At 40.0% G+C, this 12650-nt stretch overlaps 1 protein-coding gene across 1 annotated transcript in view; it reads right to left on the bottom strand.

Moving 5' to 3' along the window:
* The window catches only part of LOC109958524 (plectin-like), a 151140-nt gene that overhangs the window by 64126 nt on the left and 74364 nt on the right, over window positions 1–12650 (bottom strand). Inside the window, exons 3-4 of the mRNA XM_020597238.1 lie at window positions 3484–3545; window positions 180–269 (exon numbers count right to left, since the gene is read on the bottom strand). Of these exons, the coding sequence (XP_020452894.1) occupies window positions 180–269; window positions 3484–3545 (152 nt within the window). The remainder of the gene's footprint in view (window positions 1–179; window positions 270–3483; window positions 3546–12650) is intronic.

Genomic DNA, 12650 nt, shown 5'->3' with positions numbered 1-12650 from the left:
TGTGAGTTTGTTTTGAGTCTCACTAGCCCCTCTAGGGAATGTAAAGAAATTAGATATGGTAGCTTTAAGATACTGTAGGTGCTTCTTATGCAATTAGCCAAGATTAGGCTTAGGTTTGGAGGACCATCTTGGTCACTCTGATGCCATGGTCAAAAATCAGACACGAGGGCTGTACTCACCAGTGTTTCCCCAGAGAGGACCTCCAACAGAGAGATCAGGTTATGTCCATCCCGAAGGTCTTCGTACAGGTCTGTCACATGACGCTGTGCCTGCCAGGAGAAACAAGAAAAGAAGAGGAGATATGTCACAAGCCTTCAATATGACTTTATTTTAGTTAGCAATCTAATCACAAGCACAGTGAAATAGACTAACCATACATCTGTCCTGAGGAGAACTGCTCTGCTGTAACTGTTATCTGTGCCTGGCACTATAGCCGGTACATTTTTTGGTAATGACTGAAGCGGAACGTGAAATCATACCTTTCAAAAAGTCTAATGGCCACAACATGACAGATGGTCTCAAAGGTACTGTACGAAAATTGACAACAGCCTGTGGTGCAATTTTTGTGGCAAGAACCGACTTTGCAACATATTTGCAGATTCTGTTAACACGACAATCCTAATGAGGTGTCAAGAATGATGGCAAAATGATACGTTTTTATTTCAGGATCTTAAATTACTACTGTCACTTGAAAGAGGAACTATATATTGGTGGTTCTAAATCTGTTACCCAGCTATGTTATATGAGTTTTCTACCATGCTCAGAGCTTTCGCTCCACTAGTACAATTCTACACAAGTCAGGAATGCATAGCCATAAGCAGCCAAGCCTGACTCCTACTCCAAATGCCAAATGTCAGCTGTCATCCCTGACATCTGAAAGATGGGGCTATGAATAAACAGCACATAAGTGAGGTAACAAAGGTGCCCTACTAAATGTGAAACACAGAAACACTTTTTCTGATGGATTTTGATTCTTGTGGCTTCATTCAGTTAATTCATAGTCAAACTGAAGCAAGTGAGAGAGGTGAGGGAGGGTGGTGCCAGAAAACAAGACTGCATGTGAAGAGAAAGTTGGAAAAACAAGTGAGGGAGGGGACAGCCACCATGCAAGTCAGATACTGACCACACATACAGTCCTGCTAGTACCTACCTCTCCCCTCCAGTGCTGCATGAAAAGGGATGATAGACGCATGAATAAGAACAAATGGACAAGTAATGGGAAAATGGAAAGAATGGGTGACGCGCAAAAAGCAGAAATGAATAAACATAAAATGATTAGGGTGGATTGAGATGCAGATGGTTTGATGATAAACATGAATGTATATGAGACAAATGGATAAAACAGAATCAATTAACAACTTTTTTTTGGTTCTGTGACAAGATTCAGAGCTGAACTGGGTGTGTTTGGCCATGTGTGAAAAGAGGAGGCCTGGGCCTGGAATGAAAGCAAGTTTCACATTGCAAGTTACAACAGTGGCTGATTTATTTTGGCAACATGTCAGTGCAGTTATCCAACCTTTAATGTACTCCTCCCTTCATGTGCAGCATAGATGAAAGCACATTTTGGACCCAAGGTAGTAAAAGTAATCAACACTCTGCCCACTAGGGTTCACTGTCTACACACACACATTCACTATGTACTGTAACAACCAGCCACTTATTATTAATATCCTAATATTCCTGAACTTTAAACACTCTGATACAACATTTGATGATATAATTGTTTATTTTCTTTATTCAAATATGAAGCGTATGATTGTCTAGTCATCTATCTCCTTGTTGTGTGCTTGTAGCCATCTATCACCACCCGTCAATTACTTTGTGCATTTGAGGCTATGGTTCTGTTTGATGTGATCAACCACACTGTTGCTGCTGAAAGGTAAATGTTAGGCTACAAATTGCCATGTCAGAGCCCAAAAGAGCTGCTCTGTCAACATTTCAAAGTGAAACTCATTAGTAGACATGGCTCACAGCCCCTCACCCTGTTCCCTTCATGCTGTCTGAAAACAAAACACTGAACAGGTTTTGTGTAATGTTTACATCAGCTTGTGTTATTCTGAACTCTCAGGGTGATCTGAAACCAATTTGTAGTTTTCAATCTGTAGTTAGTGTGAGAGTCTGTTAGAAAACAGGTTTTCATTCTGCAGCTAATCTGACGTTAGTGGTTCCACAATATAAAAAGATCTGCTGAGTAGCGGAAACCACTTGATGGCCCATTAGCAATGAAACCAATGTTTGTGACATTAGGCAAACTCTTTTAAAGTTATACTAGCAAGACGAGGCAGAATGGTAACACCAATCAGTGTGAATACTTATGCAGTCTCCCATGCATCAAGGAAGGCTTTCAGTTAAGCTGGACATGAACACAGGTACTCAGCCAATCAGACCCAGAAGTCTGTGCAGTACATGTGCTACCGTTGGCCTTGACCACCACGGGCTCCAGGCTGAGACCAGAATTAGCCTTTTCAGAGGGAGCAAAGCGAGTCCAGATGTCTGTGACTCACCGCTCAAAATTGACAGTGAACACTTAAGAGGAGCAAAAGGGAGAAACTTCAGTATGTTCTCATACAGTGGTGGCAGACTAGGTTAACACTGCACATTCATGGAAAGGTAAACACTATTTGTGCTTAGTTTGCCCCTCTTGTTCCATTTCTTAAAAAAAAGAATGAATGGCTCTCTGTTTGTAGAAGGAGTATATAAATCATGTGGAAGCACTTAATATCATGAGGCTGTCGATGTACTGCTGCTGACGAGAGTGTCCTGAAAGGAAAGTGGCACAAGCTGAGATATTAGGAGGGCCATACGATGTTTCAGGGGGTAATTTTTCACTCTTAATGAGGAACTCCAGAGTGATATGTTTGACTCTGCCCCGATGCTAAATGTGTGATTCATTGGAGGGCTTTCAGGCTGTAGTTTGGGAACAGAGCATCAGAGTAGGTAGGTGAGAGCTGATGGATGATTTACCCAGGCCTTGAGCTGATGACAGACTTGGACGTCTGGTAAGCCTCCACATCATGGAGCAATGTAGACTTCCAACTGTGAAACAATAACTGACTAGCTATGTGTGTTTATGTGAGTATTGTTAATAACTTTTACAGAGTCACTTACAATGCACAGGTTTCAGACACTGATGGCCTGTCACTCAAAACAATCCCCAACATTTAACTGTATTCTGGGAATCTGATGAAACATCTTAGTCTGCTGAGAGTGTGTTCATGCAGGTCTACTAATGCTTAAACTGGCATTATCTCATAAAAGCAACTGCAAATATTATCTTCTTTAAACAGACATTATTCCCCATAATTGTTTTGATCGCCCATCATCATGTGCCATGTAAAATCTAAATTCTTGTCACCACAAGTGTAAATCAAGCCCTTGAAATTATATGATATTAATTTACTGTCATTCTATAAGATGGAGACCAATAACATTCCAATATATACCTTTATTGAACAAGAATGAAAGTTAGGGACAGATCTTTACCTTTATCAAATGCTTGTTCACCCATTTTGTGAAGGTCTTTTTCTGCACTTGATCCCGTTCGTCTGCAAAACAGAGAAAACACAGATAAACATCAGATGTGTTTGAAAAGACAAAATCAGAAACAATTTTTGTAAATTTCATCCTTTAAAAACACTAGAGTGTTTTTAAGAGTATATGACTGATGTTCTCCCTGAGAAATTCACACAAGATCAGTTTGATTCTTTTAGTTTGCATAAAAGCAATAAACAAAAGAAGAATTCCCCATTATACCACACATATTTGGTTTCTGTGAGACAAACAGAATGTTTCACAAAAAAGCCTTCTGATCGTGCACAGCTGCGTCTGAGTCAGACATCAGAGGAGCTTCACTGTCGGCAGATGCATCCCTAGGACACTTGCATTTTATGCATTTATTTATTCATTTTGCAAGATCATGTTTCGTTCCAGCACCAGTGCCAGCTGTGCTCTTGGACAAAAGGATTCCACAGTAAAGTGTCGAGATGCTCTGCATGAGTACTACAAGACAATACATTACTATGAGAGGGTGCAATGTTCCAACAAGAAACAACAGGACCTTAGTGAGCAACACACCTACTAAGGCAACAATCCTGCATACAACCGCCTAGTGTTGTGTTCCTATAGGAGTTAAAGGCACAAACGCACAAGGTGTGTCAGTGCAACATTTAATATGGCCACAGTGAATGGATGTGTCTGTTTCCAGCTCTCTGATGTGAACCCGCGTGGGCTAAGAGTTGTGAAAGATTTTTATGTCACAGGATGACAAATCGCACTATGATAAATGAACACAGGTTCAGGTCTAGGTTCAGGCAGGTTTAGGAATTTCTTTACTCCATGCCACTTCATGTATTTTTACTGTGGAAGTCACCTTTACTGACCTACACACAGCAAATAACTCCATTCACATTGTATCAGAATGAACTACAGTATGGACGCTAACACAAACTCCTGTTTTATCAGGTTTAAGGGAGGAATCCAACTGACTATTGTATAATGACACACCCAGCAATAAAAAAAGCAAAGGGCAGTGACTCAGCCCTAACACACAGCAGACGCCTAGACATTTGTTTTTCTTAGGATGGTGTCAGCAACAACCTTTGCAAATGTGTTTTTCCCATGGAAAACGCATATAGACACTATAGACCGGTAACTTCCTCATTTATCATTTTAGCCAACAAGGGACTGAGAGTTACTATGCAATCGCTGTGGTATTTCCAGTCAAGGGGACAAAATGTCACATAGAGTGGAAGGGTGATTGTTGACACACACACAGAGTAATAACACTGTATCCCAAAGACTGCTGGAGACAGAGGCTCCAACAGGATCTGCACCTTGACCTGTGGGTCACTGCTTTCTCACCACATTACTCAAGTCCTGTTTCAACCAGTGCAATGCTTTGGGGATGCTTTGCTCTTTATGAGTGCAGGGTATGCCACTGGATAGGGACTGAGCGGACTGAGCTGAGCTCCACCACAACCAGGTACTTACACATTAATGCATTAATAGTAATCCTATATTGTATTTAATAAGAGTACAGCACATCATTGTACCGCATGATGCCTACTTTTACTTTTTTTACATTTGATTTTATATTTAGGGGATAATCTGAATTTAATTAAGAGAGATGTGAAGGCATTTAGTGAGTATTTTACACTGTTAAACTTCTATGTAAAGGAAGGCAACCAAAAATCAAACACAATGATAGAATGGCAGCTCCTGCATATCAAAGCACACCGAATCAGCGCTTTTATTGAATGATCAGTGTATGAAATATGCATTTTCTTAACAATTCCATTTGAAGAACTGTAAAAATAGTTTCCAATAAAACCAAGAAACAAACTGATAACAATAGAAAGAAAATGCAACACATCATTCTTTCTAGCTATAACTGAAGACAAGTAGTGCAGCCACTCAGTCACCCAAAGAACATGTTTGTTACGCAACTGATGTTGTGAATGGGCTTTACTGACCAATACAAAGTGAGGAAACTGCTGATGCTTTAGAGAAGGGGAGTATCCTCCATTAAAGCCACTCAGTGAAAACACTGGACACTACAGTCCGACCAGGGTGACTGTAGAGCTGTCATGCTAAATAGAAAGATTGTGTTTTGACACTCAAGCTTGCCTGTGACAACAATGAGGTCACCACTGTGTTCCTTTAGAATCTGACAGATGACACTACTGATGTACAGAATCATATATTATACAACACGCTAACCAATCAAGCATCAAATAAACCTCTTCAGACAACAGCCTGCAACTTGAACGCTGTCCAATGCTGAAATTACATTTAAAAGCTTCTCTCATCTCTTCTCGGAAAAACACTTAATTCTTTCCTAGCAGCTTCTCACACATGAAAATAAGTAGATTAAAGATTAAAGCTTGCAATTGGGCTTTTTTCCATTATCATCCACTATTACTGATACCTTTCCTGCTGTCCGTAGCCTTCAGCATCCCCTGGAAATAGGCATCATCTGAGGGCATCCTCTCTCTGCCAAAGCTGTCACTGGAGAAATTCCTGTACCTCTGCTTTGGAGATGTCATTGTCACTGCTTGTCAGCGCGCAGAATAATAAGCCTAATGATAAAATATTCTTGGCTGTTGTCCCCTTGATAGGAACCTCTGCTTTTCTTGCACCTATCTACCTCACTGGCCCCTCAGTTTGTCCCCGAGTGTGCGGTCCAGTGGTCGCAATCCACTCAGAACTTCCCAACCTATGACTTCTCTCTCCTTCTATCCTCTCAACCTCCTTGCTCTCCTTCACTGGGTTCGGCTCTGCCCTTCTTTTTCCTCCTTATGCTTTTTCCCCCCTTTTTCTCCCAGTCACTCTATTCCTTTCATAGCGAAGCGATGCCTGTGGGCTATGAAGTCTGGGCCTGTCTGTGTGTGCACTTTCTGAGTGTGTACTTAGTGGAGCTAGCGTGTGGAGGGCACGGTAGATAGGGCTTTAAACACACCCCTTCCTCTTGCAGCATGAGGCAGGGAAGGGCAAGGTGTGGTAAACCTGGTTGCACTATCACTTCATGGCTTTGCTTGCAAGACAACACACACACACACACACAAGCGTCACTATGGATAATAAAAATGTATTACTAATAACTTTTTATGCTTGATAACAACAATAAATAGCATTTAAATGATCAATTTCGAATGTACGCCAGGAAGTAATATAGATATCCAACAAGTTTCTCTGTCGCACAGTCACTTACACAAGCGCACGCACACACACACACACACACCATCCATGGTTAATCATTACTTATTATTCACAGCATTCCTCAAACATTTCACATTAGGAGTTACTCACTGTGACAGAAGGAGAGTCGAGATAGGGGGTGAGTTGGTTTAGGGAAGGGCTGCTATGGATTCCAGACAATGTTGCATGACCACACCCTGAACATCACTGATTTACAATTTCGGCAGTCACTTATACGTAGCTCTGTGTTTGAGTAGTTTTCTGTTTGTATTTAGCTAGTAACAGTTCAGAGAAATCCTTTGCCTTTCAAGGTGTAATCCCTCAGATGAAAACATTTCTATTCCTTTTTATGCTTCTTGCACATCTTGCCTGCTAATCAAACCATATGTCCCGGTCTGTGATTGTCTTATTGCTTAACTCTTGTTGTTTTCTTAAAGGCTCTGGCCAGAACTACATTTTCAGCCTAACTACACATTTCCTGTTCTGTGGTACTTAATCCAAACAAACTGGAGAACACAGAATGCATCACTTACTGTAAACCAGACACTTTTCACAGGGAGGCACTAATCTAATAAATCTTGCATGGTGTTTAAGATTATTATAATTTGGGGTTTCTTTCTGGAACATTCTAGGGCTCACACCCTGGATACAAATTTATTTCCTTTGGTAGGTTAATCAGTGGGGGGGAAAATGCCAATTGGACATCACTGTTCAGTTAGTCACAAAATCCAAATGACAAGTAGGAATGTTTTTGGCATTTCTAAATTTCTGTTAAAGCAATCTTACAGGCCTTTTGACAGTTACTTAAAAAATCAATTATAAAATGGAGCGTAAAAGAAGACAACTAGCAAAATGGCTCAATTGTGTCTATTAGAAAGTTAGCGATACATAAACTTTATGGTGGATAACATGAGCATACAGTAGATTAGCTTAAATTAGCCTCCACAAGCTACTGGCAATACTGGCAAAGCTCCTGATAGTACTGAACTGAGAATGTGTGCAGTTTCTTGCTTTTGAATTCAACTCTTCTTTTGTAAATAGAAGACTGTATTAGACATTATTGCCTTAAAGTTGCACTGCAGCACATAGTTCCAGCAAATGTGAATCCAAAGTGCCTTATTGATCCAGAGTTTATCAAGGAACATCAGGGCTTAGTTACACTAAGTCCCTTTATAATGGTCTCCTATAAAAGTAGTATGTGCTGACAGCTAAACTGGAGGGCTGGGTGTATCCTCCCTTTGATAAATCCTAGCCCTTTAGCCTCAAGTCAGGCATATATCCAATTTCCCCACCCTGACTGACATCACATTATCAGGCATCTAAAAGCACTTTTTCTTCCAGGGTGCAGGATAGTGAACACGACCTGTATGAACATGAAGGTAGTTGATGTGTCAGTGTAAGTGTGTGTGTGTGTGTGTGTGTGTGTGTGAGCGTGCCATGTGCCGACTCATTTTGAGCCACGTTAACAAATTTGGAGACACACCTTTGTAGTTTCATACAATGTCTAGGCAAGCTAAGGAATTAAGGAGTGGTATTGGGTTGGCAATTAAAATCAAAAAAGGAAAGGAATCACACCCAGTATAGGGCTTACTGTAGACAACTCATAGGTTTTCACTGTAAAATGCTTTTGCCTATACAGCCTGAAACTGCACATGCAGGAATTTGATTTAAATTGTAGTAAGATGCTTTGATGAATGAGAACATTGGAAGGTGAATTAGAAGGTCATTTCCTAATGTACAGTATATTAGAAAAGAGAAGAACTGAATCAAATAAAATGTAAAGGGTTTCCACGGTTACCTGAGATGCAGAGGAAACATGAGATGGTAACTGAGAACTCAGTGACATTCTGGCAGTGGAACATGTTCCAACACCCACAGTATTTGAGCCGGATTTAAAAACCTCATGGGAAACACTAGTAGGAGACCCAAATGGGAAGGCAAGGGCTCAGAAAGTGTGGAGCATCTTAGTCATAAGATCTTTCCTCCAAAAAGGAGACATATCATTAAAATTTCAACATGCTTATTACTCTGCTCCCTCTGGCTTCATCAAAACCAGATGGAACCCTTGGACTTATTCATGAGCAGAGAGAGTGTGGAAAAACATAAGGAGAAGGTATTTGCTTTGTAAATGTTATTTTGAAGGTTTTATCATTTTTATGATGGAAGTGACAGAGCTGTTGGGTTCCTTCTTCCCACAGTCATGTTGCATTATCATGCAGACATTCTGACTGGGGTACAAATGACAGCATACGCCGACTTCAGGTGAAAATTTGCCTATTACTTTGGTTGATGACCAGACACATGCAAAATCACTGGATTTCACATCAACCTCAGCTCTAATTTATTATTTCAGCAAATGTAACTAACAAATGTTAGCATGATAACACGGTAAACTGACATGGTGAAGGTGGTAAAGATCATTTCGGCTAAACATCAGCAGATTCCAGTTGTCACTGTGAGGACGTTGCATGGCTGCATGACACTTATACCTGTTAGAAGGCAATATACTGTGTCACTGTGAAAAGGGTGTGGTATAATTATACCTTTATTTAATTGTTTAGCACAAATCTGTTTAAATACAACTACATCTACATAAACCTATGTGGGACATTCTGCTGTCCACCCACTTTAAAACACAGATATGCATTTAATAGATACTGACAGTCGCTCTTATAGCCAACTGAATGGCCTGTATGTAAACACTAGGTGACTCTACTCCCAAACACAGCAAACACAGCAAACAAACGAATTCTAAGAATGTGTCTTTATGGTTTTTGAAAATGCTGAACTGGAGAGCAAATACAGGGGTTTAGACAGAGGAACGTCAGACAGCACCTCTCACGGAGAGGATGAAAAGGCTGCAGAGGGGATTTGCTCTGCCAGGTTAGGCTGTCTCTCTTCTTCATCTTGCTCTCCCATTTTTCACCTCTCCATCCCTTTAACTCTACTGATGTCTCTTGGTCAACTGAGGGGAAATTCAAGTGTTTATGGCAAAAACTAACCACCACACCCCACATGAAAAAGAATGTTGATAAAACTAGGAGCAGCCAAAACACACCCAGAATTATGACCTTAGTTGTTTTGTAAAGAGAAGTAGGAGGAGGAGGAGGAAGAGGCGGAGTAAGGAGAAGACAAAGAGGCAGGGCACACGACAGATCAGATTTCTGCTGTGCACTGCATACAAACCCAGCTGCACAACCAATGACACACCATGCAGAGTGAGATCCTTGGCAGCATTACTGCCCGTCTGGACTTTAGGATTCACAAATATCAAAGCTGGGACTCTGAGTAAACAACAGAATAGTCTTGCATGTGGCACACCATGTTCAATATATATTAAAAGCTTTTTTAATTATTATTATTTTAATGTGACCTTCATGAATAGAAAATCAATTGTCAATCTAAAACAAAGAGAGAGAAGAAAATTTAAAAAACAAAACAAAGACTAAGAGTGTTTAATAAATGAGACAATGCACTACTGTATACAGTATTTTCATCTGGTTCTACTACTAAAAACTAAAAAAGAAGACTTCTACAAACAGTATTTTTGACATTTTGAAGGATTTTAAATGTGGAAAATTTTGTTGGATGTATACTGATGTTCATGCTAATGGATGAAATGATTAACAGTTAATGAATGATATATAATAGAACAGCATTTCTGAAGAAGTCTGAATTTATGTACGAGACAAAGCTCGTGCAGTTGATGCTCATTCTAATCACAAAAGGAATTTGTCATAGCTATGCAGCTAACATCTCCACGGCTCTCCGGCCTGACAGCAGACTTTAAATGATGTTGTCAGAATTAGATCTGAGGATGAGGCTGCAAACCCGATTTAACTCACCAAGCCTGTGGATTAGCCACGGCAGCTGAGATTTAAAATAGCTGAGTACTGATCGACACAAGCCTCAGTGAAAAGCCACACATCTGAGATTGTGTCAGTTGCTAATATCTAATTTGGTGAATTGAAGTGCACCAGGGTGATGGGAAGCACTTGAAACTCCTGCTCCCCGTCACCCTCTGCAGGTGAGAGCAACAGAATATGATGCTGTCACTTGGCTGAAAACACTGTCTGGTGCTGAATAACTGATGTAAAAATCAAGTTACATTACAGAAGCCAGTTGTAATTCAAAAGACAACAAACTATTACGATGTTTTCTCGAAGCTAAAACTAGTTTGAACTAATTTAATAGTGGTTTAGAAAAATGAAGCCCCTTAATAAAGTTTAACAGGGCGACACTGCAGGGATGTTTTGCGTTTAATGTCACGATCGCGCTCATTTTAAGTATCATAAAAATTGCATTTTCAGAGCTATACATTTTAAAGGCTGTAACTAACAATTTATATGCAACTAATTAATCTGGCAATTATTTTACTAATTCATCATTTCATCTGTATAAAAGATATCAGTTAAAATGTCCGTCCTAATTTTTTAAAACCTGAGGTGTTGCCATTAAATGTTGCGTTTTTGTCCCACCAACGGTCTAAAACCCATGAATTATTCAGTTTTTAATGTTCAAAATGTTGCTGTCACACTAATGTTTAAAATGTTCACTGGACATGTAAAATTACTACAACTACATGAACATTTTAAATGCTTAAACAAGGGATAAAAAAAAAGTTGCCAGTTAAATTTTTTGCCACTGACCAACAAATTGATTCCTGTAGACCCATTAAAAGTGATCTTTAAATGCTAAAAAGAAAAATCAAAAAAGGATTAAAACTACACACACAAAAATAATCACTAAATTTATGTCACAAGACCAAGTAACCGCCAATCATAAGTCACAAACAACACTTCGTTGGTTCTTTCTCAAAAGGCATGTGGCCTTATTACTCAGCTTAGAGGTTCCTCACTTTCCTTGGGATCATGTGTCATTTCTGTGACATGTGGTCTTTATTTCACGTGAGTAAATGTGGAAGAAGAGGAACCTGAGCTATGTTATTATGACAATGTCCATAATTAGTCAACACCATGTGCTGGCGTTGACTAAAGAGTGACTGACTCTTACCCATGGCTCTATTTTTAGATGCAAAGATGAAGGAGTCTCCTTAACTAAATGATTTAAAGTGGGAAGGAAAGCACAAGGTCCTCCACCCACCAAACACCACTCATTCTAAGTGAAGGCAAAGCAGTGACACATTTTGACCACTAGATAGCAGTACAGCACAACTACACCCAACTGCATATCAGGTAAGTTCTGCACCTTTGAGGCTGGGGGAACTAGGAACTTCTGCACTTTTTGAACTGTAAAATAAAGGGTGTCCCATTAAAAATTCTGGCAACTTTTTAAATTTATAAAAATGTATTTAGTAGTTTCTGCATGTATGTGCAGAAAAAAGTAACAGCAGAAAGTAAAATATGATGAAAAATGTAAATACACAAATGTAGGAATAAGACTACTACAACTACTTGAACAACACCCTGCTCAATGGAAATTATTCCTCAAAAAAGACCCATCAAAAAAAGAGAGAAACAAACAAACAAACATAAAAACAAAACAAAAAAACTGCATGCCAGTTTTAAATCTATTAATAAAGATAATGCTGCACTTCATATCTATTATTCATTCTTTTTGGAGGCAGAGCCTTTAGCTATCAAGCTCCTCTCCTATGGAACCAACTCCCAGTCTCAGTTCGGGAGGCGGACACCCTCTCTACCTTTAAGATTAGACTTAAGACTTTCCTTTTTGATAAAGCTTATAGTTAGGGCTGGATCAGGTGACCCTGAGCCTTCCCTTAGTTATGCTGCTATAGGCCTAGGCTGCTGGGGGGCCCCATGATGCTCTGAGTTTCTTTCCCCTCCCCTCCTGCTCTCCTCTCCTCTCCTCTCTCTCCCTATGCTTCTATATGCCACCATTACACATTACTAACTTTGTGTCTCCTCTCTCCCGTAGTGTGTCCTCTCTCTCTCCCTGTACCTTTCTGCAGGTTGCCCTGGCCCTGGAGCTCT

This window comes from Monopterus albus, unplaced genomic scaffold (genome assembly GCF_001952655.1).
Source record: "Monopterus albus unplaced genomic scaffold, M_albus_1.0 scaffold33.1, whole genome shotgun sequence".
NCBI lineage: Eukaryota > Metazoa > Chordata > Actinopteri > Synbranchiformes > Synbranchidae > Monopterus > Monopterus albus.
The sequence above is the reverse complement of the archived record's forward strand: the minus strand, read 5'-3'. Positions and strand labels throughout refer to the sequence as shown.